The 22923-nt window shown below is 37.2% G+C and overlaps 1 protein-coding gene and 1 pseudogene across 3 annotated transcripts; one reads left to right on the top strand and one right to left on the bottom strand.

Moving 5' to 3' along the window:
• Window positions 1-4398: 4398 nt before the first annotated feature.
• LOC149833937 (UDP-glycosyltransferase TURAN-like) lies at window positions 4399-17653 on the bottom strand. 2 transcript variants are annotated; one of them, XM_090011123.1, is made up of 14 exons: window positions 17526-17653; window positions 17051-17241; window positions 16769-16802; window positions 16392-16447; window positions 16175-16309; window positions 14688-14836; window positions 14489-14578; window positions 8531-8605; window positions 7999-8165; window positions 7639-7749; window positions 7495-7556; window positions 7324-7376; window positions 7123-7190; window positions 4399-4833 (listed from the first exon to the last, which is right to left on the bottom strand). In XM_090011123.1, the coding sequence occupies exons 2-13, from the start codon at window positions 17138-17140 to the stop codon at window positions 7142-7144; spliced, it is 1071 nt and encodes a 356-aa protein (XP_089867249.1). In that variant the 5' UTR covers window positions 17141-17241; window positions 17526-17653; the 3' UTR covers window positions 4399-4833; window positions 7123-7141. The 2 variants fall into 2 exon arrangements, with proteins under 2 accessions (XP_089867249.1, XP_089867250.1); XM_090011124.1 differs by lacking the exon at window positions 8531-8605.
• Window positions 17654-17814: 161 nt separating this feature from the next.
• On the top strand, window positions 17815-21263 carry LOC149833938 (shaggy-related protein kinase delta-like; annotated as a pseudogene). The gene is made up of 6 exons (XR_016432425.1): window positions 17815-17826; window positions 19313-19453; window positions 19655-19705; window positions 19801-19896; window positions 20060-20147; window positions 20818-21263. The product of XR_016432425.1 is annotated as a shaggy-related protein kinase delta-like (transcript).
• The last annotated feature ends 1660 nt before the right edge of the window (window positions 21264-22923 follow it).

Consider the following 22923-nt stretch of genomic DNA (forward strand, 5'->3'; position numbering starts at 1 on the left):
AGGAAAACATTCGCTGAAGGAAAGAGACGAGGCAATATGTATGTCTTTGAAGAAGCTCCATGTCATTCTGTTTGCCCTGTTCATCTGGATTCGAAGTCTTCATTAGAGACGTGTTCATCCTCTTCTGTCAATGTTTTTAGTATTTCTGAATATAATAAGCCTTTCTTATGGCATAGTCAATTAAGACATTGTGGGAGTCATTTTATTGATAAACTTGTCTCTAATAATCTCATTCCAAAAGAAAGTCTCAATGGGAATGAAAGAAGTCAGAAGTGTTCCAGTTGTCTTTCATGCAAAAGTCATGTATTGCCTTTTCATTCCATTAATAAGAGAGCTTTAAAACCTTTTGAGATAATTTGTTCTGATGTATGGGGACCTGCCCCAATTATTTCTGGATCTAGGAGCAGATACTACCAGATCTTTGTTGATAACTATTCTCGATACACTTGGATATATTTCATAAAAAATAAGTCAGAAGTCTTCCTTTTGTTTCAAAATTTTCTTTCCTTGGTTAAAAATCATTTTTCTGAGTCTATCCAATTTTTTCAATGTGATGGAGGTGGGGAGTTCTCATCTCGTGATTTTATTTCTTTTCTTTAAAATAACGAAATAGGAAGAAGGGTGTCCTGTCCACACACCCCACAACAAAATGGGATTGCTAAGCGAAAACATAGGCATATCGTTGAAAGTGCTATGAGTATGCTTCATGACAATAACCTTCCCATCAACCTATGAACAAAAGCTTTTCATTCTGCTGTTCATGTGATAAATAAACTGGCTATGGTTGTTCTGAAAAATAAGTCTCCTTACTACTGTCTTTTTGGAGCTCACCCTAATTATCACGATCTGCTTGTCTTCGGATGTGTTTGTTATGTGCATATTGACCAGTCCCTGAGAAACATGTTTTAGGATAAGGCTCAGAAGTGTAGGTTTGTGGGATACGCAGATGACTACAAATGATATAGGTGTTATGATCCAACCAACAAACACATCAGAATCTCAAGAAATGTTGTCTTTGATGAGAAAATTTTTGATCATGGTACCGACACAACAGATACATTCCCCAACACAATTGAAGTTTACTATCCTTGGCTGAGTTCAGAACTTTTTGCTAGTTCCAATGAAGCATGTTCTTCAGATTGTGTGCAATGAGAAGAAGAGACGTTTGAGAACACTGAGACATCGAGATCACAGAATGAGGAGAAAACACCATTATTCATACCAGGCAGATACAAAGGCATTTCCTATTCTAGACAGAGACCGAAAGCATCAAATCATCCAGATCATGTCTCTGTCACCAATCCTATTGCCTCTCACACTCTTGAAGTCAGAAAATCAAATCGCATACGACATCCTATTGACAGGTGGGTTAGCTATAACAACTTCTCCTTGGATTTTTAGCTCTTTTTAACTGCACTCAATAAGGAAGATGAACCCATTATGTACTATCAGGCAACCACTTCTACCAAATGGGTAGAAGCCATGAATAATGAAATGCGGGCATTGCATGAATGTGGAACCTGGGAAGTTGTTCCTAGACCACCTGACAAAAATGTTGTCGAATGCAAATGGGTCTACAAAATAAAGTACAAGCCAGATGGAACTATTGAACGATACAAGGCAAGACTTGTAGCAAAAGGATTCACTCAAGAAGCATGGCAAGACTATGATGAGACCTTCAGTCCGGTGGTGAGAATGGAAACAATTCGAATTATTCTTTCCCTGACTGTTGAACATGGATGAAAGTTGAGTTAGCTTGATGTGAAAAATACATTCTTGCATGGGGATTTGAAGGAGGAAGTCTATATGGAACAACCCCCTGAATATCAAGAACAAAATTGCAAAACTCATGTGTGTAGGCTAAGTAGAGCTATTTATGGTCTAAAGCAAGCATCTCACTCTTGGTTTGATAACTTTTCGCTTGAGATTCAAAAACATGGATTTTCTCATTCCGTATTGGACCACTCACTATGTATTTTTTGGAGTCAGAATGTGACCACTCTACTATTAATTTATGTTGATGATATTGTCATCATAGAAAACTCTGAAGCTCACATCAAAGAAGTAAAAAACTTACTAGGTCAGAGATTCAAAATGAAAGATCTTGGTGTCCTGCGTTATTTTCTTGGTGTAGAAGTTGATAACCAGGCTCATGACTTGACACTTACTCAATACAAGTATACCGTGGATGTTCTCAGCAAGGCAGGCATGAAAGACTGCAAACCTCTAGGAACTCTAAGTGTGCTTCACCAAAAACTCAATGCTCATGATGGAGATTTGTGTGACGACCCCACCAGGTATCGCAGTATAATAGGAATGTTGTAGTATCTCACATTCACTCGACCCGATACTGTTTATTAAGTCAATCAAGTGTCTCAGTTTATGCATGCACCACATACTGGACATATGGAAGCAGTTAAGAGGATACTTAGATATCTGAAAGGGATCGTTGGAGACGGATTGATATATTCACCGCAGTCATTGGGCAAGAATGAGCGCGAACTTACTGTATACTGTGATGCAGACTGGGCAGAGGATCCCGATGAACGAAGATCTACATAAGGATATTGTGTCTTTATTGAAAGGAATTTAGTCTCTTGGAGCAGTAGAAAACAAAAGGCTGTTGCTAGATCAAGCACTGAGGCTGAGTATAGATCCATGCTGTCGAAGCCACATGGGTCAGGCATCTCCTAACTGAAGTGGGAGAAACGATTGCTCGCTCTACCTTGTTGTGTGACAATCAAAGTGCTCTCAACATGTCATTCAATCCAGTTCACCACAGTCGTGCTAAGCATATTGAGATTGACCAACATTTTGTAAGACAAAAAGTTGAAGAAAAAGAGATTGAGCCTGAGTTTGTCAACACTGAAAGACAAGTTGCAGACATATTTACAAAGGGCCTGACAAAAAATCATTTTTGGATGCTTAAAGACAAGTTGTTCATGGTTCAAAACCATGATCAACTTGAGGGGGGGTGAAAAATGTGTTTAGATGTATGGGTCTCAGGTCTGGATATCAAGACTCCAGACCCGACCCACATCCACCTATTGTATGTACGTTACTATTGTTACTTTTGTTTCTTTTCTTCGGGTCTAGATATTATAATGGATCCAAACCCATATTGTACATTAAGTATTAATATGAGTTTTAGGTCACGATTCCTTTCAACGGAAATCGTGACAGCCGCAGACCCCCTCTTGCTTCTCTTCTTCATTTCTCTCTCTCTCTCTCTCTCTCGATACCGGTACAGGTGGAGATTCTAACACAACTAAGCCTGAAACTGATTCAGTAAGCTTGAATTCTATAACAAAAATACTGCCAAGTTTGCTATGTATGACAGTGGGGTTGCTTTCTGTGGAAACCAAAGTCTCACCCCTGAGTCGGATTTCATTTCCATGGATTTTGGAGAATGTACGAGATGCTTGTCTCCCGTGTTTCGATGCGTGTCTGTGGGTCCATAACAGTGGCTCTTTCATCAAAGGGGGCTCCACTTGTCTGGCAGGAGCAGTTAGTGCAAGTCACCTTGTGTTGGGACATTGCAAGTTTGAATCCCAATGGTATATGATTGTGTAACTGGTAGGGGTCTGCCTAACCCCCGGTTTTCTCTGTCGAAAAAACCCAGTCCCTTTCGGCTCAGATAGAACTGTATTTTCCTTAGTTTTCTATTCAAGGAAAGGAGAACCAAATAAAGAACAAAAAAAGGAACATTTTTTAGACAAATTTGTGTGCTGTTCAAGGTTTTTTGGTTTATAGTTAACGCACATTACACAACCAATAACACCATAAATTTTGGTGCTTAGAAAAAAAAAAAACCTCATCACGATATCCTTATGAGGTGGTTTTACATCATTCTAATAAATTTGCCATAATATAAAATCATAAGCTTTTTATAGTCTAAGATTGAAGGTCTCCTACCAACGGGGCCTCCACGTGATTGGTAGGAGCTGTTTGTGCACGTCTCCTTGTGGTGGAACGTTGCAAGTTCAAAACCCAATGATAGGTTGAATAGTAACTGGTGGGGGTCTACCTAACCCCAGCTTGCCTTTCAAAAGAAAAAGATTGAAGATCTCTTTCGTTCCCTTTCTCAACTCTGTCTCTGCTGCAAAAATTTCTTTTTTCTGATGGCTATTAATTTTACTAAAACACTTTTAAGATACATCCACTTTTGTGTTCACACACCTTTTATTTGAAATTTCTATGAAGTTTAAATCACCACACTCGGGCTGCAAATCTCCTAGAAACTCGTAGCCAATGCAACGGAACTCAAAATACCACGTATAACAGTTTCGGTTTACTTGCTTGAACTTTCAACCTTGATGATCTGCCTGAGAAACACTGGAGAGGGAAACATGCAGAATAACTGTCCGAATGCAAACACAGCCTTGATATCCAACATGCTTAGCAACAAGTGATTTAGATGTTTTCATTGCATAGACAGATCTAAAATCACAACTTGATAACAGTACATAGCCCTTTACAAAGGAACCTGAGAGAGAGAGAGAGAGAGAGAGAGAGAGAGAGAGAGAGAGAGAGAGAGAGAGAGAGAGAGAGAGAGGATGGTCAAAACTAAATCATCAAATAATAAATTAAAAGGAGCTAATGACTTCTGTACCGTAGTCAATGTCAAGCCCAAAGAAATTCATCACTGTCAACATAAATGTGATGATGGTTGTTTTCTCATAAATTCAGCTTCTTTATGAATGCTCATCCCTTGATTCTGTAACCAAGAAACACCAACAGTTCTAGATCTGCTATCACGCATCAGCAACCGAAACAGTTCCTTACTCAACGACCAACCGCATGTCAAACTTTGTCTTTCTATTCACCAATCACCTTCAATAACCATTAAGGAAAAGCAAATTTAGTCTGAAGAATCACTTAAAAATGTTTACATGGTTTTAGCATTCCAATGTCCAGGTGTGATGACAAAATGACAAACATGCCACACAAAAAAGCATGGGCTATATAAGCCTGTAAGTGAAAAGGTCATTGTACACCTATAAAGCTGCATGTTTTGAAAATGCCTGCACGCAGGCATTAGTTCACATTCCTGCCTTAAGGACAGTAATATGCATGCATTGGAATAGTCAAATACTGGGATGCATGAAAAAAGGCATTAATAAATAGACATTCATGTTGAATCACTAGCAAAAGATAGCCTAAATCAAGTTCCATGATGAATTAGGCCACAAATTTACCCTGGTTATGGGAGGCATGGCATGCTCTCTCCACTCTGTAGTCCACTTAGCAGAAGACCCCATCTCTAATACACCATTCCTTAATGGGATTAGAGCATTACAACTATCTGGAAATCCTTTAAACAGCATCCGCACAGTTTTAGTTGGATTATTTACTTGAAATAGAAAAAAGTAGGAAGCTAGGAAGCTCATCATGGCATTGAATAAGCTAAACATACATGTATTCTATAATGCAAGTTTAACTACAGACATCCTCTCCAATTTGCGATTTAGTACAAACATGAGTATGGAAGTTGAACTCTAAAATAAATGTGAGACATTATTGAAACAAAAAAATAACAAACGCCAAGTAATATTTTAATCACAATACATAGAAGGAATTTTCTAATCATTGAGGTAAATATCTGGACATCCACAAAGCTGAAGGCAAGTGCAAAAGTAAACACATGATAATTAAATTAGGTTAAAGATGAAAACACATGCACAAGCATTGCTGTAAACTACTGAACAGGATATTGTAAATACACGTTTAAAACATATAAAAAAGATATAAAATATAGATGTTACCAAGTATCACTCCAAATGTTGTATCTCAAAGCAACTCACTGGCCTCTTGAGTGAGCATGAAAAATAAGATGTAAATCTTGCAGATAAAATACAAAATTTAGTTTTTAGATTTCTTCAAATTGGCTACCTCTTTCCAAACTTTGCACCACTAATCTAAGGAAAAACAGCTACACCTTTCTTCAGACAGACTAAATACTTATCTCTCTTGACAGTTGCAACATCTCAAAAGTGTGCAGAGGAATAGTGAACAGCCCAATGCTTGTGTCGGAACATTGCAAAAGGATATTAGTGGGTCCAAAAACAAAAAGAATAAATCAGAAAAAGACCCAGTGTCAAGATCTCAAATCCATTCAAAATTCCCAATCACATCCTTAGTCGAGATTATCCATCTCAGTTTGTTTTTGATAATCATCTCTATGTTTTCTTTTCCTTTCCCTCACGGCCAAACACCTCCCACCCCAAAAATTGCATTCAAGTTAATATCTATGATTCAAATGGAACATAACTAACCCATTTTCTTATCATCCATTTAAAACTTTGAGAACCAATGATAGTTGTTTTTGCTTTCATAGAATTTTTTTTTACTTAGTGATGATTTTTCCAATGTCCTTAACAGGCTTGATAGAAGGAATTCAATAGAGAGCCCTAGTTCAATCCGATCCGAAGTCAAACTTTTTTGTTTAGAGACTTTAGACAATCTAATTATTTTCAAACACTCAAATGAGCCCAATTTGCCAAACACTGCTGCCACTAATTAGATGCATCCACTAAAAAATTCAGAGTTGACTGGCTAAAAGATGAAAACAATATTTCCAAGGCACAACTTGTTTTCACGATTCTTTGTTCACATAAATATAAAATTTATAGCTTATTCTGTGGTTCTCCTTTTTCACATTATTCAACAACTGTTCCGAACTAATAAATCTGAATGAAGGTATTAATGAAAAACATGACCATTAACCACCATATGTTCAAGGGGTGCACGTGCATGAGAGAGAGAGAGAGAGAGAGAGAGAGAGAGAGAGAGAGAGAGAGAGAGAGAGAGAGAGAGAGAGAGAGAGAGAGAGAGAGAGAGAGAGCACAAGTCTTAAGAACAGCATGGGTTTTCGCCATGGGGTCTAATATCATGCTATCTGGACAATCACATAAGTTTATGACAAATTGCACTAGAATCAAATCTTAGATTCACCTCATCCATTAAATATCACAAACACAACATTGTCAACTACATAGAAAAGTGCACAATCTCTTTTTTTTTTAATTCAGATGATCATGAGATACATAAGCCTGCAGGAAATCAGTGCATAAAAACATGTGCCAGATTAAGAAAAATGCAGATCACTTGACTCAAACTTACCAGGAGTTCATCAGCCAGCTCAGAAGATGCTGAAAAAAGGAGGCCATTTTTTCAACTCTGACAAGTTCCTTGATACATGCAATCAAGAAATGAGAGACTCACATTTAAGAAAATCAATTTGAGGAAAAATCACAAAAAAATGTATAAAACCATCAACTTATGTAAAAAAGAGTTTAAATAACACAGTTGCAATTAACATACCATGAATAGGATACAGCACAAACTGGTAGCCCACATCCAAACATATCCACAACCTAAACATCAGTCACATGCATGAAAATATTCACCAGAGATCAGCAAAGTGAGTGAATATTTAGATATACATCTTCATGGAAGACAGTGGCCTTTGCTACACCAACATTAATCGACTACCTTCATTGGGAGATCCAAGCCTGATGAGGAAGTATGCAAGCAGACACCCAAATCTGCTGAACCTACCCAAAGCAGTAGCCAGAGAAAACTATATCAGGTTGGGACTTGAAAGTTCAAAATGTGTAGCTGCAAATGAATGATTACCAAGCAGCAATGGATAATCCTCAGCTAATAGCCACATTGTACGAAATGCCACATGCTTCAGATGTAACTTCCTAATCTTCTCTTCGTACTTCTCTCTTTCTGGGCCTTTCCCTTACAGGAGCATGAAGGTATTCAGATAATTTACCAAATTAGGCATAAAAGGATAGGAAGTACCTAATCCAAACATGAAATGCTGCTTACTAGTAATGATAAACAGTAATCTAAGGTAAATCCCAACAATAGATGCTGTTTACCAGTAATGATCAACAATAATATAGGGTAAATACCAACATTAAATGCTGCTTACCAGTAACGATCAACAGTAATCTATGGTAAGTCACAACATTAAATGATGCTTACCAGTAATGATAAACAGTAATCTAGGGTACAAATATTCTTTTCCTTGGGAAATAACCCTCCATACTTCTTCATTTTCCATAGAATCATGCTCGTTCAGGATTGCAGCCACACGCCTATCATACATCACTGCTGCTTCTAAAAGCATACTGAAATCCTCATCTGGAGTCCTGTTAATAAGTCCACAGCATTGGGATACTAAAGATTTCAGTGGGAGTTCAACTGAAGTAGACATTTCATAAATGAAAGGCATTAAAAGCAGGACGGAAAAAAAAAACACAAGAGGCAACCCAAGGGACTATATAAAGCATCAAAATCACAAATGAAGTATCATTGTTTTGTACTCAATTGAAATAAATAAATTAGAAAACTGGCCTAACTTGAAGAATTATGAGTACACCACCAACTAACATTAAGAATAACATTCATGAAAACAATTCACAGATAAAATGGTTGCCCAAGTTTTAAAGGTAACATAAAATTCTTATTTATCACCAACATATACCATAATTTAGGATGACTTGAAATATCTCACCAACTGGTGTTGCTTATGATGAGGGCTGGTCTGTTCCAATTCAAATAGATGCCATCACTGTTCAAGGCAGTAAAGCTGGTACATACTATAGAAGAATTAGACACCTCACTTGATGCACATTCAACTCCATCAACTATACAATTTGGAAAAAACATGACATATATTGTGAGAAAAAAGCATTGGGTCATGTGAAATTCTGTCATAAATAACAATTACTACTCTTTACCTACCGATATTATCTGCAGTGACACAATCATGTGAAATGAAATGGGGATCTTCGAAACACGAGCTTTGATTAACAAGAGCAAGTGTCAAGAATGACACTAAAGCATAACCCTTAAAAAGGGTATAACTGGAAACAAAATAAAAATAAAAATGTATTCTTTATTGATATGAAAAACCAATTGCTTAAGAAGCATTGGAGTGAAATACAAGAGGGGCTGCACCCCTTTATATACACAGTTGAAAGAGGACTCAATAGAGCTGTTGGGCACAGTCCAACAGCTCTATTGCTAGTCAAGTCTGGACAGGACTTGACTAGCAACAGTCATTCTAGTTCAAACTGAACTAGATGACATAAAGACAAAAAATAAAAATAAAGGAAAAAAAATACAGAAAAGAAAGAAATTAAAAATGTATTTATATATATATATAATAATATAATATTATTATATATACATATATGTACAGTTTTACATTTTAACACTCCCCCTCAAACTTACGGTACAATGAGCGAAAGTTTGTCTAAGAGAAAGTGAAATCGGGGAGCAGCGAGAGGCTTTGTAAAGAGGTCTGCTAACTGATATTCTGAAGTGACATATGGCAGATCAATTATCCCGTGTAGATATTCCTCTCTGACGTAGTGACAATCCATTTCGATGTGTTTGGTGCGTTCGTGGAATGTTCTGTTACTGGCAATGTAGATCGCACTTTTGTTGTCACAACACATTTGTGAAGCCTTTGTTGCTTCAACTCCCATGTCAGCAAGCAGTCGTCGGAGCCAAACTACTTCCATGGTCGTGGTTGCCATGGCTCTGTATTCAGCTTCGGTGGATGAGAGAGATACCTTCTGCTGCTTTTTACACCTCCACGAGATTAATGATTCCCCTAAAAAGACACAAAAGCCAGTGGTTGAGTGTCTGTTATTGGGATCACCTCCCCAATCAGCATCAGTATATGCAATTAAATCAAGAGAAGAGGAGGAAGATAAGAAAAGTCCTCGTGAAAGAGAGGACTTGATGTATCTGATAATACGCATGACTGCTCCCATATGAACAGAAGTAGGAGCATGTTGAAATTGACTTGCTGTATGAACAACATGTGCTATATCTGGTCTGGTAATGGATAGATAGGAAAGTGCCCCGACAAGCTGTCTGTAAGGAGTAGGGTCTGCAAGAAGTTCTCCATCATCAATCTTCATTTTAACATTAACAACTTCTGGAGTGTCAACTTTCTTATCATCAGTAATACCAGACCTGAAAACAATATCAAAAGCAAATTTAGTCTGAGATAATAAATATCCTCTAGGAGAATAAGCAACTTCAATGCCTAAAAAATATCTCAACAAGCCAAAATCAGTCATTTCAAAATGAGATTTAAGAAGTGTTTTGATTGTTTCAACTCCCTGTTTATCGCTTCCGGTGATGATCATATCATCCACATAGAGAAGAAGCACAATGATCCCTGCATCAGAATTCTTAATAAACAAAGCAGTGTCAGTTAAACAGAATTGAAAACCAATATCAATCATAACACGACTAAACCTATCATACCAAGCTTTTGGTGCTTGTTTAAGTCCATAAAGAGCTTTTTCTAAGCGAAGGACTTTACCCTTAGGAATACTTAGACCAGGAGGGGGTTCCATATATACTTCTTCAACTAGCTTTCCATTTAAAAAAGCATTTTTGACATCCATTTGAAAAATAGACCATTTTTTGATAGAAGCTAAGGCAATTAAGGTTCGGACAGTAGTCATACGAGCCACCGGAGCAAAGGTTTCTTCATAATCAATCCCATATTCTTGGGCATAACCTTTGGCTACTAAACGGGCTTTATATCTTTCAAGAGTACCATCACTCTTGGTTTTAATTTTATAAACCCATCGACATCCTATAGTTTTCTTCCCTGGAGGAAGATCTTGAATATTCCATGTAGAAGCCTTTTCAAGTGCATCTAATTCAACTTTCATGGCTTCTATCCATTTGATATCATTTTTTGCTTGAAAATATGTGGATGGTTCTTCATATGAGTGAATTAATGCAATAACTGCCCTATATGTGGGTGAGAAAGACTCGTATGATACAAACTTTTCTGGAGGCCTCGAGATCCGGGATGATTGTCTAGTTGGAATGTTAGAATATTTCTCAAGTGCACATGGAGTATTAGACTCTTGTCGCCTGGAATATTGAATACTAGTATCTCTATGAACTTCTTCATTTTCAACATTAAGATCAATAATTCTTTGATCATCATCAAAGTTACAGTCAAGGTCATATTCATCAGATGTTGATGTTAGATCTAGCAAAAAGGAGTACTCAGTGACGTCTTTTAATTTTCTAAAATCAAAGAAGCTCTCCTTTTCAAGAAAGGAAACATTTCTAGACACATATAGTTTATTATTTTTGAAGTCAAAACATCTATAACCTTTCTGGTTTTCAGCATATCCTAAAAAGGCACAGGGAATCGCACGAGGGGAAAGTTTATCATTTTTGTCAGTAAATATGAAACATTTGCACCCAAATATTCTTAATCTAGAGTAGTCTGGAGAAATGTTCATAAGTTTTTCAATGGGAGTGATATTTTGTAACGAAGAAGATGGCATCCTATTAATGAGATAGGTGGCAGTTAAGGCAGCTTCTGCCCAAAAGTCTTTAGGGACTTGATTTGCTATTAATAAAGTTCTAGTGGTTTCTATAATATAGCGATGTTTTCGTTCTGCCAGTCCATTTTGTTGAGGTGTATAAGGACAAGATCTTTGATGTGTGATGCCATGCAATTTAAGATAATTTTGAAAATCTGTGGATAAAAACTCTCCCCCTGAATCTGTGCGAAAAATAGTAATATCATTTTGAAATTTGTTTTTAACCATATTATGAAAAGTTTGAAAGTATGAAAATACTTCAGACTTATGTTTGAGAAAGTACATCCACGTATGTCGGGAGAAATCATCGACAAAAATAACATAGTAAACAAATCCTCCTTTAGAAATTACTGGTGCAGGACCCCAAACATCCGAGTGTATTAATTCAAGTGGTCTTGAAGAGAAAAAGGTTCTGTTCTGAAATGGTAATCTTTTCATTTTGCCGAGAATACAATCTTTACAATCAAATGATTCAGAGTTACAAAATTTCCCTAGATTTGGAAAATGTTGGATTTTGGCTATATGTGGGTGACCAAGTCTCTTATGCCACAGTTCCAACTCTATTTTTTGAATATTATAACAAAAAGCTTTCTTCGGCATTTCCAAAAAATCCATGTAATAGAGTCCTCCTTCTCTATGGCCTTCCCCAATCAGCTTGCCTGACTGGCGATCCTGTACCCAACAACCATGAGAAAAAAAAGAAATATTACACCCATAATCAGAAATTTGAGATACAGATAAAAGATTTAAATTTAATTTGGGAACATGTCTAATTTCTGGAATAAAAAAATTTTTTGTTTTATAAATTTTTTCAAAATCTCCTATTCTTTCTATTTCAAGAGAAGTCCCATCAGCAGTAAAGACCTTTGACACACTTGTTTTATTTTTAACACATTTGGATAGACTTTGATTATTTGGGGTCATATGAAAAGATGCACCAGAGTCAAGAAGCCAAGAAATTTTACCTAAATCAGAAAAAGATGAGGCTGCTGCGCCGGTTGAAGCTTCAGATGAGGAAGAGGCACCTTTGATGAGAGGCTGAAGGATCTCCATTAGTTGGGCCAGGGAAACTGGTGCATCCTGATCTTTAGGCTCCGATCCAGCAATTGCAGCTCTTTTTTCTCTCAGCTCCTTAAGTTTGGGACATTGTGGCCTGTAGTGTCCCGGTTCATGACAGTGATGACAAATAACTTTCTTCTTATCATAGTCACCATTTTGTCGGTTAAAGTGAGGAGGCCTATATGATCGAACATGATTCCCTGGTCTAGACACGGCTAAAACGGAATCATCTTCAATTTTTAAAGAACCTTTCCGGAGACGATTTTCTTCCATTGTTAACTCTTCAATAGTTTCAACAATAGAAGGAATTTTTCCCCGGTGAAGTAGGGCCGATTTAGTGGTTTCAAATTTCGGCCTTAATCCAGTGATAAACTGGTAAAAATGTTCAACATCGAGTTGTTTCTGACGAAGCTCGATGTCTTCGACACAATGCCACTTTGGTTCTAAAAGGGAAAGTTCTTCCCAAAGTTCGGACAACCCATTGTAATATTCACGAATAGTTTTGTCTCCTTGTGTCATCATTCGAACTTTTTCTTGGAGGTTGCACACGTGTGCAATATCTTTAAGGGAATACATATTCTTAAGGTATTCCCATGCCTTATCGGCATGATCAAATTTGGCAAGACTTGAGCATTTTTTAATGTCAACGCTATTGATAAGCCATGACATTATCTTCGCATGAGATATTCTCCATTCTTTCCATTTCTTCTCGTATGAGGCAATAGCCGTGATTTTCTCTTCTTCCGATAGAGGGACGTCTTTATCTCCCTCATTTTTAGTAAGAGATAGCTTAGGTTCCGAATCGGAACCATCCACAATCCCCCATAAGCCTTTTCCCCATATATGGTGCTTCATGATTGAAGCCCATGTTACATAGTTCGTATCGCTTAGTTTCATAGGCATGATGGTGACTTTATCATTGTCATCCATCGATTACAAGGAGAGAAAGAATAGGGATAGAAGAGAAACAAGAAGGAAAATGAGAAAGAAAGAAAAAAAAAACAATACAACAAGATGTGAAATCTTCTCCAATGAAGTGATAAAACACTTCTCTTCAAGTGGCGAACACTTTTGCAAACGGGCACGGAAACCGAGGCAGCTTTTCCTCAAGATTTAGTACTTCCTTGGCTCTGATACCATGAAATGAAATGGGGATCTTCGAAACACGAGCTTTGATTAACAAGAGCAAGTGTCAAGAATGACACTAAAGCATAACCCTTAAAAAGGGTATAACTGGAAACAAAATAAAAATAAAAATGTATTCTTTATTGATATGAAAAACCAATTGCTTAAGAAGCATTGGAGTGAAATACAAGAGGGGCTGCACCCCTTTATATACACAGTTGAAAGAGGACTCAATAGAGCTGTTGGGCACAGTCCAACAGCTCTATTAAGAGCTGTTGGACTGTGTCAGTCCAACAGCTCTATTGCTAGTCAAGTCTGGACAGGACTTGACTAGCAACAGTCATTCTAGTTCAAACTGAACTAGATGACATAAAGACAAAAAATAAAAATAAAGGAAAAAAAATACAGAAAAGAAAGAAATTAAAAATGTATTTATATATATATATAATAATATAATATTATTATATATACATATATGTACAGTTTTACATTTTAACATCATGGATGCCATGCGGATGATTGATATCCTTTTGCAATCTACAAAACAACTATAAATGCTCTGACATCATACCACAGCACTTCACTTGTGGCATGTGTTTTCAGATAAGGGCAGGCAAAAAGAAAAGACTCACCTCATGTTTTTCTTGTAGTGTAGCAGGACGAAAAAATTCAGGAGGTTGATCATAAAGAGCTGTTGCTCTAGGGAAAAATCCAAAAAATAATTTCAACATGGAAAATATATATAGATCATTTGAGAAAGTTTGGGGCATCCCTATATGAAACAGATCTATTTTCATGTGGTTTTCTAGTAAGGATTGTGTGTAGAGTGACATGGTACAGGAGTAATCATGAAGTAGCCATGTGACACAAATGTGACTCATAATTCAGTCAAAAAATGCTTAAAAAGAAATTACCAGATCCCCCAATTCTGAGCTAATTCATGCTGCATTGCTTTTGTGACACACAAGGACCCATGGGACATCCTCCCATAATGCATCTCAAACCTTGACAATTGAAAGGACAGATACAATAATTGAGATGTGGATAATAACAATAATTCTAGACACTTCTATAAAGCTACAAAGAGCTTTATGGTTGAGATTGATGAGATACCAATGATAAATCTTCACCAAGACATGGTTTCTCCCTAAAGACAAGCCCAGCAGAGTGTATCCAAAGTTGTGCCAGTGCACCACATATGCGGACCGCCGTAACCAGCTAGCAAATTTCACAACAATCAAGGTTGGAACTGAAGGTGGGTTCTACAAATTTGAAAGAAAATATAGCATAAAAATACTGATTGCAAAGATGCAACCAACCATTACATAATATTAAGTAGAAGAAAAGTGAACCTCAACAAATCAAAATCCTATTAGTTCTGTTAATGGGATAATCTCTATGCCAGTTAATTACAAGTTGAACATGTGAATACACAGCAAGGATAAGGCAACAATGACAACTGAGAGTCAAGATTGAGAAAGTAAATAACTGAGCTTCACCAGCAAGCATCGAGATATTACCCAAAATATGTCAAAGCATGCACTGCATAAATGAATGGCTAACATCTGATAATAGTTCTAGCAGCAGGTATGGAGAAGAAGTATTGACTAACTCAACTGATGCATGTTGCAATTTACCAAAATATGGTTTGTGCTCCAACATGTGTCAAGAAAAGTCACCAATACTATAAATAAATGGATTATGATCATGATTTTGAGATCTAACGGAAAATAAAATGAAAAGGAAGAAAAGCAGGGTACAAGCTGCCAAGAGGAGCAACAAAAGTAAGCAAATGTGCAATCTGCTAGTGAATATTTGACAGGCTTGATTCCCCCAGTCTTCCACTTTTTCATGAATGAAGCACTGATCCATCTTCATAAGTTCAACCTTTCCATTCTAATCTTGATTCAAAGATATAGATACCAAAATCACCAAGTAAAAGAGCTCTACTAATTTTCTGATGCAATGATGACAAGAAATGTCTACCCTAGGATGGTCCAGTAATGATTGCAGACATAGCATAGCAGTCAGCCTCTACATTAGATCGAGAAATAGGCTGTTGCTTTCTACTTGACCATAAGATCAAACAATTTTCAGGATAAACAAAATAAGAATTCATGGATACATGTGGCAGAGTCATAAATCAAGCATTTGAGTATGACACTAAGATCAATGACATTGCATATTCCATTTGCTTTGGCTGCATATAAACTAAGCCATCTGCAATCATTGCCTTGACATCAGAAAATACTTTCTTTAATTACTGCAACGTGACAAGGTATGCTTTTAAAAGTTTCAAGAGTAAAGGGGCATTCCAAATAATTCCCATATTATTTCAGGAACAAGAAAACTAATTTAAATAGCAATCACTGTGTCCAAAGTTCAAACAGCAAAATGAAGAAGATTTGGGTGTCCCAAAACTACTCCATGGACAAGCATACAAAAGCTCAACTATTAGGACTAGATTCATTTTTGTAGAATGCAAGTGCAAGAAAATTATGCCATAGAAGTTCGCAGCTAATAACTGCTACTGTATAAAGAATGGAAGTCACTGAATAATGGCATAATAGCCATAACATGTAAAGCATTAAGACACTCACCTGCACAATGAAGACATCTGGGGAAGGAATTTTGATACAAACAAACCAAAGCAGCATCACAAACTGAATTAATGCCTTTAGAGGAAGCATCAGTAAGTACAAAACTTTTGGGAAGCCCCGCTGGAAGGTTTGCTTCTGTCAAAAGAAAAGAGACTCGAATTGTGCGACTGTAACAAACTTTCTAAAATGACAGATAAATATATTAATAGACCAATACCATTTTGTGAATGTGAATAGATGGATTCTCCAAAAGAGCACGGTGTGGATCACTGCCTGTCCATATATTTAACACCACCATAAGGAAAGCCAGAAGTTAGATGACCGCATTTCCATATTATATACAGAAAAAGATGATCATATGCATGAGAACTGCTTTCACATATACAAACTAATAGGGAAAGTAAAAGCACATCTAAATCGAACCAACGCACCCACCCCCCTTTTTAACTGACATTTTGAACTCCTGGATCATTTGAAGCGCTACTTAAGATATGCATACAGAACAATAACAATATACTTCAACAACCAGCCAAAGCATTCATTTAACCAACAGACAAAACGAACTATAAAACAACACAGCGGCGCAGAAATTACCTCCATAAGCAACTATATCAACCTCCAAACCAGCCTACAGAATCATTAAGAAACCAACAAATCAAATTCAAATCGTACCAACACTTAAAAATGTATCCTAAGCATCAATTTTACTTGACGTCGAAAAGATAACACAAGCTTTCCCACCTCCTGATTCATTATTTTCTTTCTTTTCCTTGAATACAATATCATAATCAATAAGAATAGCAGCAATAAACTTACATAAACAAATAAATGAGAAAATAAAAACACAACTCACTAAAAACAGAGGGAAGAACAAACCTGGCAAGCGAGAGACAGAGAATGATACTGCATTCGAGGGCTACGCCCCAGATCGCCGAGAACGACCACCGCGGCCCTCCCTCTCTTCATTTGCTTCTCGTTCTCGCCCGAATTAATGAAAACTCTTACCGATCATCGAACGAAATATAACAAACGGTTGAATGAACAAACAAAGAATCTGAACAATCCACCTGACAAGCAATTGAACTAAATAACCATTTGGAGCAACATACGTGCAATTTCCTCGTCTTGGGCAAACTGGGTTTCATAATTTTCGGGTTTTGCAGGGATCCCATGATGTAGATTGTTCATAGTTCACGGGAAATGATGAGAAATTCCTGAAACGATCTAAGATAGGGAAAGCTGGTGTTTGGATGGCTCATGAATTGGTTCGGATTGGGTGAGTTTGGTTTGAGAAATCAGACAGAGAAGAGTTTGATGAAAGAGAATGAAGTTTGTAATTGAGGATACCCACCTTTCCCCCTTTTCTTCTTCTTCTTCTTCTTCTTTTGCTCTTCTAACCGTGCAAGGCTACAACGCCCCAACTGGGGAAAGGGTTTCACGGTGACTGGTGAGACGAAGTAGTGCAGAGTGGGAACGTTGGGGAAGACCAAAGAGGAAAAGTGGATGACCAACATGGGTTTTGGTGTACGTTTTATATACCCATACCCGAATCCAATTGCTATTTGGTTTGGATTCTGAAGGAGACCAGAGGGAGCCCCTTAATGCTATTCATCTCAAGATGAATGGTGTCCAAACCAACCATGACCAACATGGTTGGTAAACGGATTCAGGTCGAATGTAGCCAACACCAAATCCGACTAATCAGATATTGGCTAATTGGGTTCGGATTTGGATTCAGATAGAAAAAACTAATACCGAATACCAAAAAATACATGTAATCAGATTTGGAATTCTGCCAGAATCAGATATCCGTTGGATTCAGTTATGAAATCTTAAATAGGTTCCCAATCCAATTAATAATAGGATTCAGAATCGGTTCGGACATCTGATATATCCAATCCGTTGACATACCTAGTCGTTTTTCATAAGAAACAGGGTGTTTTCGCGCATAGAGTGAAGTACAATCAGCCCCTCCGGGACAGCCACGGACTCCATGTTTTCCCACGAGAAGCCTTTTTGTAAGAAAAAGCTTTCCCAAGGTGAGGGTGGGAAAGCCTTTTCATGAGAAAAGGCATGCTTCGGTGCATATTTCTAAAAGTCACACCCTTTTTCACCAAATACTCATTGGTGATCACCTGACTAAAATTAAATCAGAGAAGAGAAATGATGGGGACCCTGGTCTAGCTTGTGAAAGTTCATACGAAACTTGGGACTAACCCAACTTACAATCAAGATTTTTCACCGTAAATTTAAAAATAAAAAAAAGTTTAAATATTTTACCAGGTCTGGCATATGTCATCTATATCTGGATCAGGATCTGGCTCTGCTTATGTTACCCAGCATTATTATCAGAAAGTCGTACCGGGATTGGGATTGGGATTCGGATCCTAGCAGGTCCACTGCAAGTCTAACATGTTGACAGGGCCTAATCCAAATGGGCCCTAGTTTTAACCCAGAACACTATTTTTTTTAGAGAGAAACGATAAACTCATATTTTATTAATATGAAAAAGGGCGATGAGATATTGACCCTCATCCTAGCCAAAACAGTCGAACAAGCCAGGAAGATAGGCTGGGTCCAAGAGACATCGCTATTTCAGCATCATTGAGAATGTGCAATAACAAAGTTGAGTTGATGCCGGGATTGAGCGACCCTCAAAAGTCCTATATTTGGAGGTGCTGGTTGATGGGCGGTCACTATTGAAATCGGTTTTAGTTTTAATCCCAACAGTACTGAGATTCGTTCTAGTTTTAATCCAAACAAATTGTTGGTTTACCAGAGTCTGGGCCGCATTCGACTCATATTGTTGGTTTCAGATAGTATATATTTTATTTTGGATCAGATATGACACAAATATGGTCAGGGTTTACTTGGATTCAGGCCAAGATTGGTTACAAACTTATATTTGATAATTTGACCAGATTTCCTAAAAACCAATTTAGCCCTTTGTGAATTATTGTTAGCCCATTAGTGCCTTTTTGCTTTTGTGTACACGTTCTACTCTTTGTAGCCCATTAGAGGCATACTTCTTGTGCACGCTTTGATTTCATTACAATTTTGCCAATTTTGGTATCTGTTTTTCTCTTGTTTCTATGAGTAATTTTTACGTTTCATTAACTTTTGGGTACAATTTTGAAGGTCAAAGGAGAATCAAATATATCATACATTTGTTCTCGCTACTATCATGCACCTGAACTCATTCTTGGGGCTACAGAGTATACTTCTGCAATGGAAATGTTGTCTGTTGGTTGTGTTCTAGCAGAGCTGCTGATTGGGCAGGTTTGTACCTTCTTTTGTTAGGATTAATGGTTCCAAATATATGGCATCAAAAGAAAAATCACACCCGACATACATTGGTTTCTCGTCTAGACTTTCATTGTGGGATTATAGTCACAGTTTGGCTCACCATATTTTCAATTTGGTTGGATTTAATTTGACTTTCCACGGTTTCAATATCCTGATACTGTTTCTTTCTGACAGCCTCTGTTCCCTGGAGAGAGTGGAGTGGACCAGCTAGTGGAAATAATCAAGGTGAAACCATCCTTAAATTTCATCCATATTGGAAATATCTAGGTTAACCTTGGGAAAAATTAATATAACTTTCATTTACCATCACCAATTTGTAGGTTCTTGGTACGCCTACCAGAGAAGAAATAAAGTGTATGAACCCAAATTATACTGAATTCAAATTCCCGCAAATCAAAGCTCATCCTTGGCACAAGGTCAGAATAATGGTTGATCAAGTCTCTATTATTTTACTTTGTCTTTCCTTTGGCACGATGGCATTCTGGTTGAAGCTAGCAAAGTTTTTATTTGTAGCTGTTTTTTTTAAGAGTCTCTTATCTGAACTTTAACTTACTCCTCTCTGTTAAGCATCCATATCAGTTATTCCACAAGCGCGTGCGTGCCGCTAGAATCCGCAGATCTTGTCTCAAGTTTTCTTCAATATTCACCAAATCTGCGTTGCACTGCTGTGAGTTTATTCTTTTTCTAATTTTCTTTTGTGCTACGTCCACAATCTCAATTGCTGCATGTGTCTCAGCTTGTGTGTGTCACTTTAATTGTGAAAAAATAGGCTATCATGGGGTCAAATTGTATTAGATTTTCTTAGTTTGAGATTGTTAAGGTGATTTATTGCTCTTCAATGAGGAAGTTAAGAACCATATTGAATGTTAAAAATAGATTCACAGTCATTCAATAGTAACTTGTGTAGATTTTTTGATGCCTTATATTATTTTGTTGTTCATATTTTTGCATGTTTTGAGTTGTCAGGGACAAAATCATCTTCTTTAAGAATTTCCTGTTATTTCCAGTTATTCTGAAAATTCAAGTTCTCTTGAAAGTTCCAGGATATTATGTAAAACTGGAGCTCCTTTCAAAAAAAAAAGTAAAACTGGAGCTGTGATTGATAATTATTTTGTGTTGTTTTGTATACAAAACTGGCGATCTTCTCAAGAATTTGTAGTTATTCTTCATTCTGTACTTCATTGACAAAAAACATTAGTCAATATTTTAAGAAAATTGTTAGAAGTCGAACTCTATATAACTGTTTAACTTTGCTTCTGTGATGAGAAACTAATATCATTCCTCTCTTATGATTTGAATTTATTGCTAAATTTTCGTTATGAACACTTTGGGTGCAGTTAGAGGCCTGCATACATCCATTTTTTGATGAGCTTCGTGATCCGAATACTCGTCTCCCTAATGGTTGTCCATTGCCACCATTGTTTAATTTTAAACCCCAAGGTTCTCTCTCTCTCTCTAACATGAGTGATGTGCGTAGAGCTCAAAGGTGTGACATTGAAGCTGCTGGTGAAGCTGATTCCAGAACATGCCCGGAAGCAGTGTCCATTCCTTGCTTTCTAACTATCCAATGCAACAGTGCATCGAATGCACAGCATTATTGTATCATATATGTCATTTGAAGTTAAGGAAACCAACCAGCCTTTATTGCATGTTTCAAAATACTGATTGATAGCCCTTGGTGATTTTACATGTAGGGCATTGTCTGTTGAGGTATGTTTGAACCTTAACCATTTGTATGTAGCCTTTTGAATCAAACATGTATTATTGTTAATCTTGAACGCAATGTTGAACCTAATTGTCTTGTTATTCTATTCTCATATTCAACTTTGATTTTTACTTTTATTTTCAAACTGCACCATCTTTCCACTCTGGTTTACTAGGAAATGTTCTTGTAGAAAAGGCTGCTGGCACCACTCTGTGAGAGATGGATTCTACCAAAAATTTTCTGCAAACATGGCTGAGTGGTTGGAGTTTCGCATGGTTTTACATCTTGGCTGTGTAGGATGGCTGTTATTACCAGATGCCAGAAATCAATGGGATTAGGCATCGTCCTGGTTGGATCCATCTACCAGTATTCACCCTTGCTGTAGCAGAAAGCCAGTGGAAGCATGCCTTTTCAGATGGTTTCCCTTGATACACTTACTTTTGACTGATTCAACTCCCCTTTCAGCTGGCACTGATTGGCAATTATGAGCACCTTAATGGATGGCATCAATTTGCTTTTTTCCAGCTAATTTGGTATCAAGTGATTTTTTTAAACACTGGAGTGCATTGCCGACATGATATGAGTGCATGTACCACCTTAATTTGTAGATTGTGACATGCAATTCAGATTTGTGAATTATGAATAAGCTGACACGGTATCTTAAGCAATCACTTTTTTCCTCAAACTTTACATCCTTATTCCAAGAGTCCTCACGTTTGGCACTTTTTTTTGCCTCTATTTTTTTTCTTCATTTTGAAGTCAGTAATCATGTTTATCAATTCTTGGTAAACTTAGTTGAATCATGTCCGCTTGAGGAGTGCCTTTGTTTGTTGACTGTTCAAACACTGTTAAAGACTTGGGTCATCAAAATCAACATTCAAGAGATCTTGTTAGGTGGTTCTCTTGTGTAGGTAGGATCAGAGAACTTTCTTGATGCCTCTGAAGAATTAGGAAAGCCTAAGTGGATTTCAAATACATCTAGTGGTGGTTGAAAATGTCACCATTGGCTTCTCCTTTCCGGAAATCAGGAAGCCATTTTGCATCTGTTTGTCAATCGGTATTATCATTGAGTCGTCCATTGATTTTGAGGGTCTTCCATGCAGATCCTGGTTGTTCAGAAGTATTAGAGTTTTTTTCTTTTTTTTAATATAGTTCCCCTTTTTAGGGATTCGTTCAAACTCAGGAAGAAGACAAGAAAATACTCCTTCATACAGTGGATTGATTTGCAAATTGGTTTCAGGTCATCCAAAGATATTTTGGATTTGTCTATCTAGGCATTCATCCTACTAGTCTGTAGTCTGACTGGCATGGTGTCAAACTGGACTCCATTGTACATGATTGGGCCAGTTTATGCAGTTACTTGTTGTGGCACAGTTTTTGCAAATTGTCTGTCTTTTCAAATTCACCAAAGGCTCCCACTTGCCTTTATTTCTTTCTAAGCAAAAAGTGTTTATATGAGAATGAGAATAGTAGCTAACATTGAGGGTTTTCTGTTAGTCATTTTCGACTTTCTATTCAGAGTTGTTGAGTCTTTTTGTTTATTTGCCATAATTCTGTTGTAGAGGATGTAGAATTGGTGCTATATGACAGATTTTCCATTGTTACTCCTACAATGTATCCGCTTTTTATACTACTTTCAGTGGAAAACTCCACCGAAATGGCCATATCCCTGCATCTGCAGCCATATTGATGTGACATAGAATTGGGGTAATAGGGCTTCAACTATTTGGAAGATTCC

Source organism: Nuphar pumila, chromosome 6, assembly GCF_984573655.1.
Source record: "Nuphar pumila chromosome 6, dmNupPumi1.hap1.1, whole genome shotgun sequence".
Classification (NCBI taxonomy): Eukaryota; Viridiplantae; Streptophyta; class Magnoliopsida; order Nymphaeales; family Nymphaeaceae; genus Nuphar; species Nuphar pumila.

Excerpts from the sequence above, each read along its gene's own strand:
- LOC149833937 (XM_090011123.1), bottom strand. The coding sequence starts at position 17,140 with ATGAAGAGAGGGAGGGCCGCGGTGGTCGTTCTCGGCGATCTGGGGCGT. Across the intron at positions 14,837-16,174 it reads CAGATGTCTTCATTGTGCAG|AACCCACCTTCAGTTCCAAC; the intron begins GTGAGTGTCTTA and ends TCAAATTTGTAG. Across the intron at positions 7,377-7,494 it reads GCTTGGATCTCCCAATGAAG|GTTGTGGATATGTTTGGATG; the intron begins GTAGTCGATTAA and ends ACTGATGTTTAG.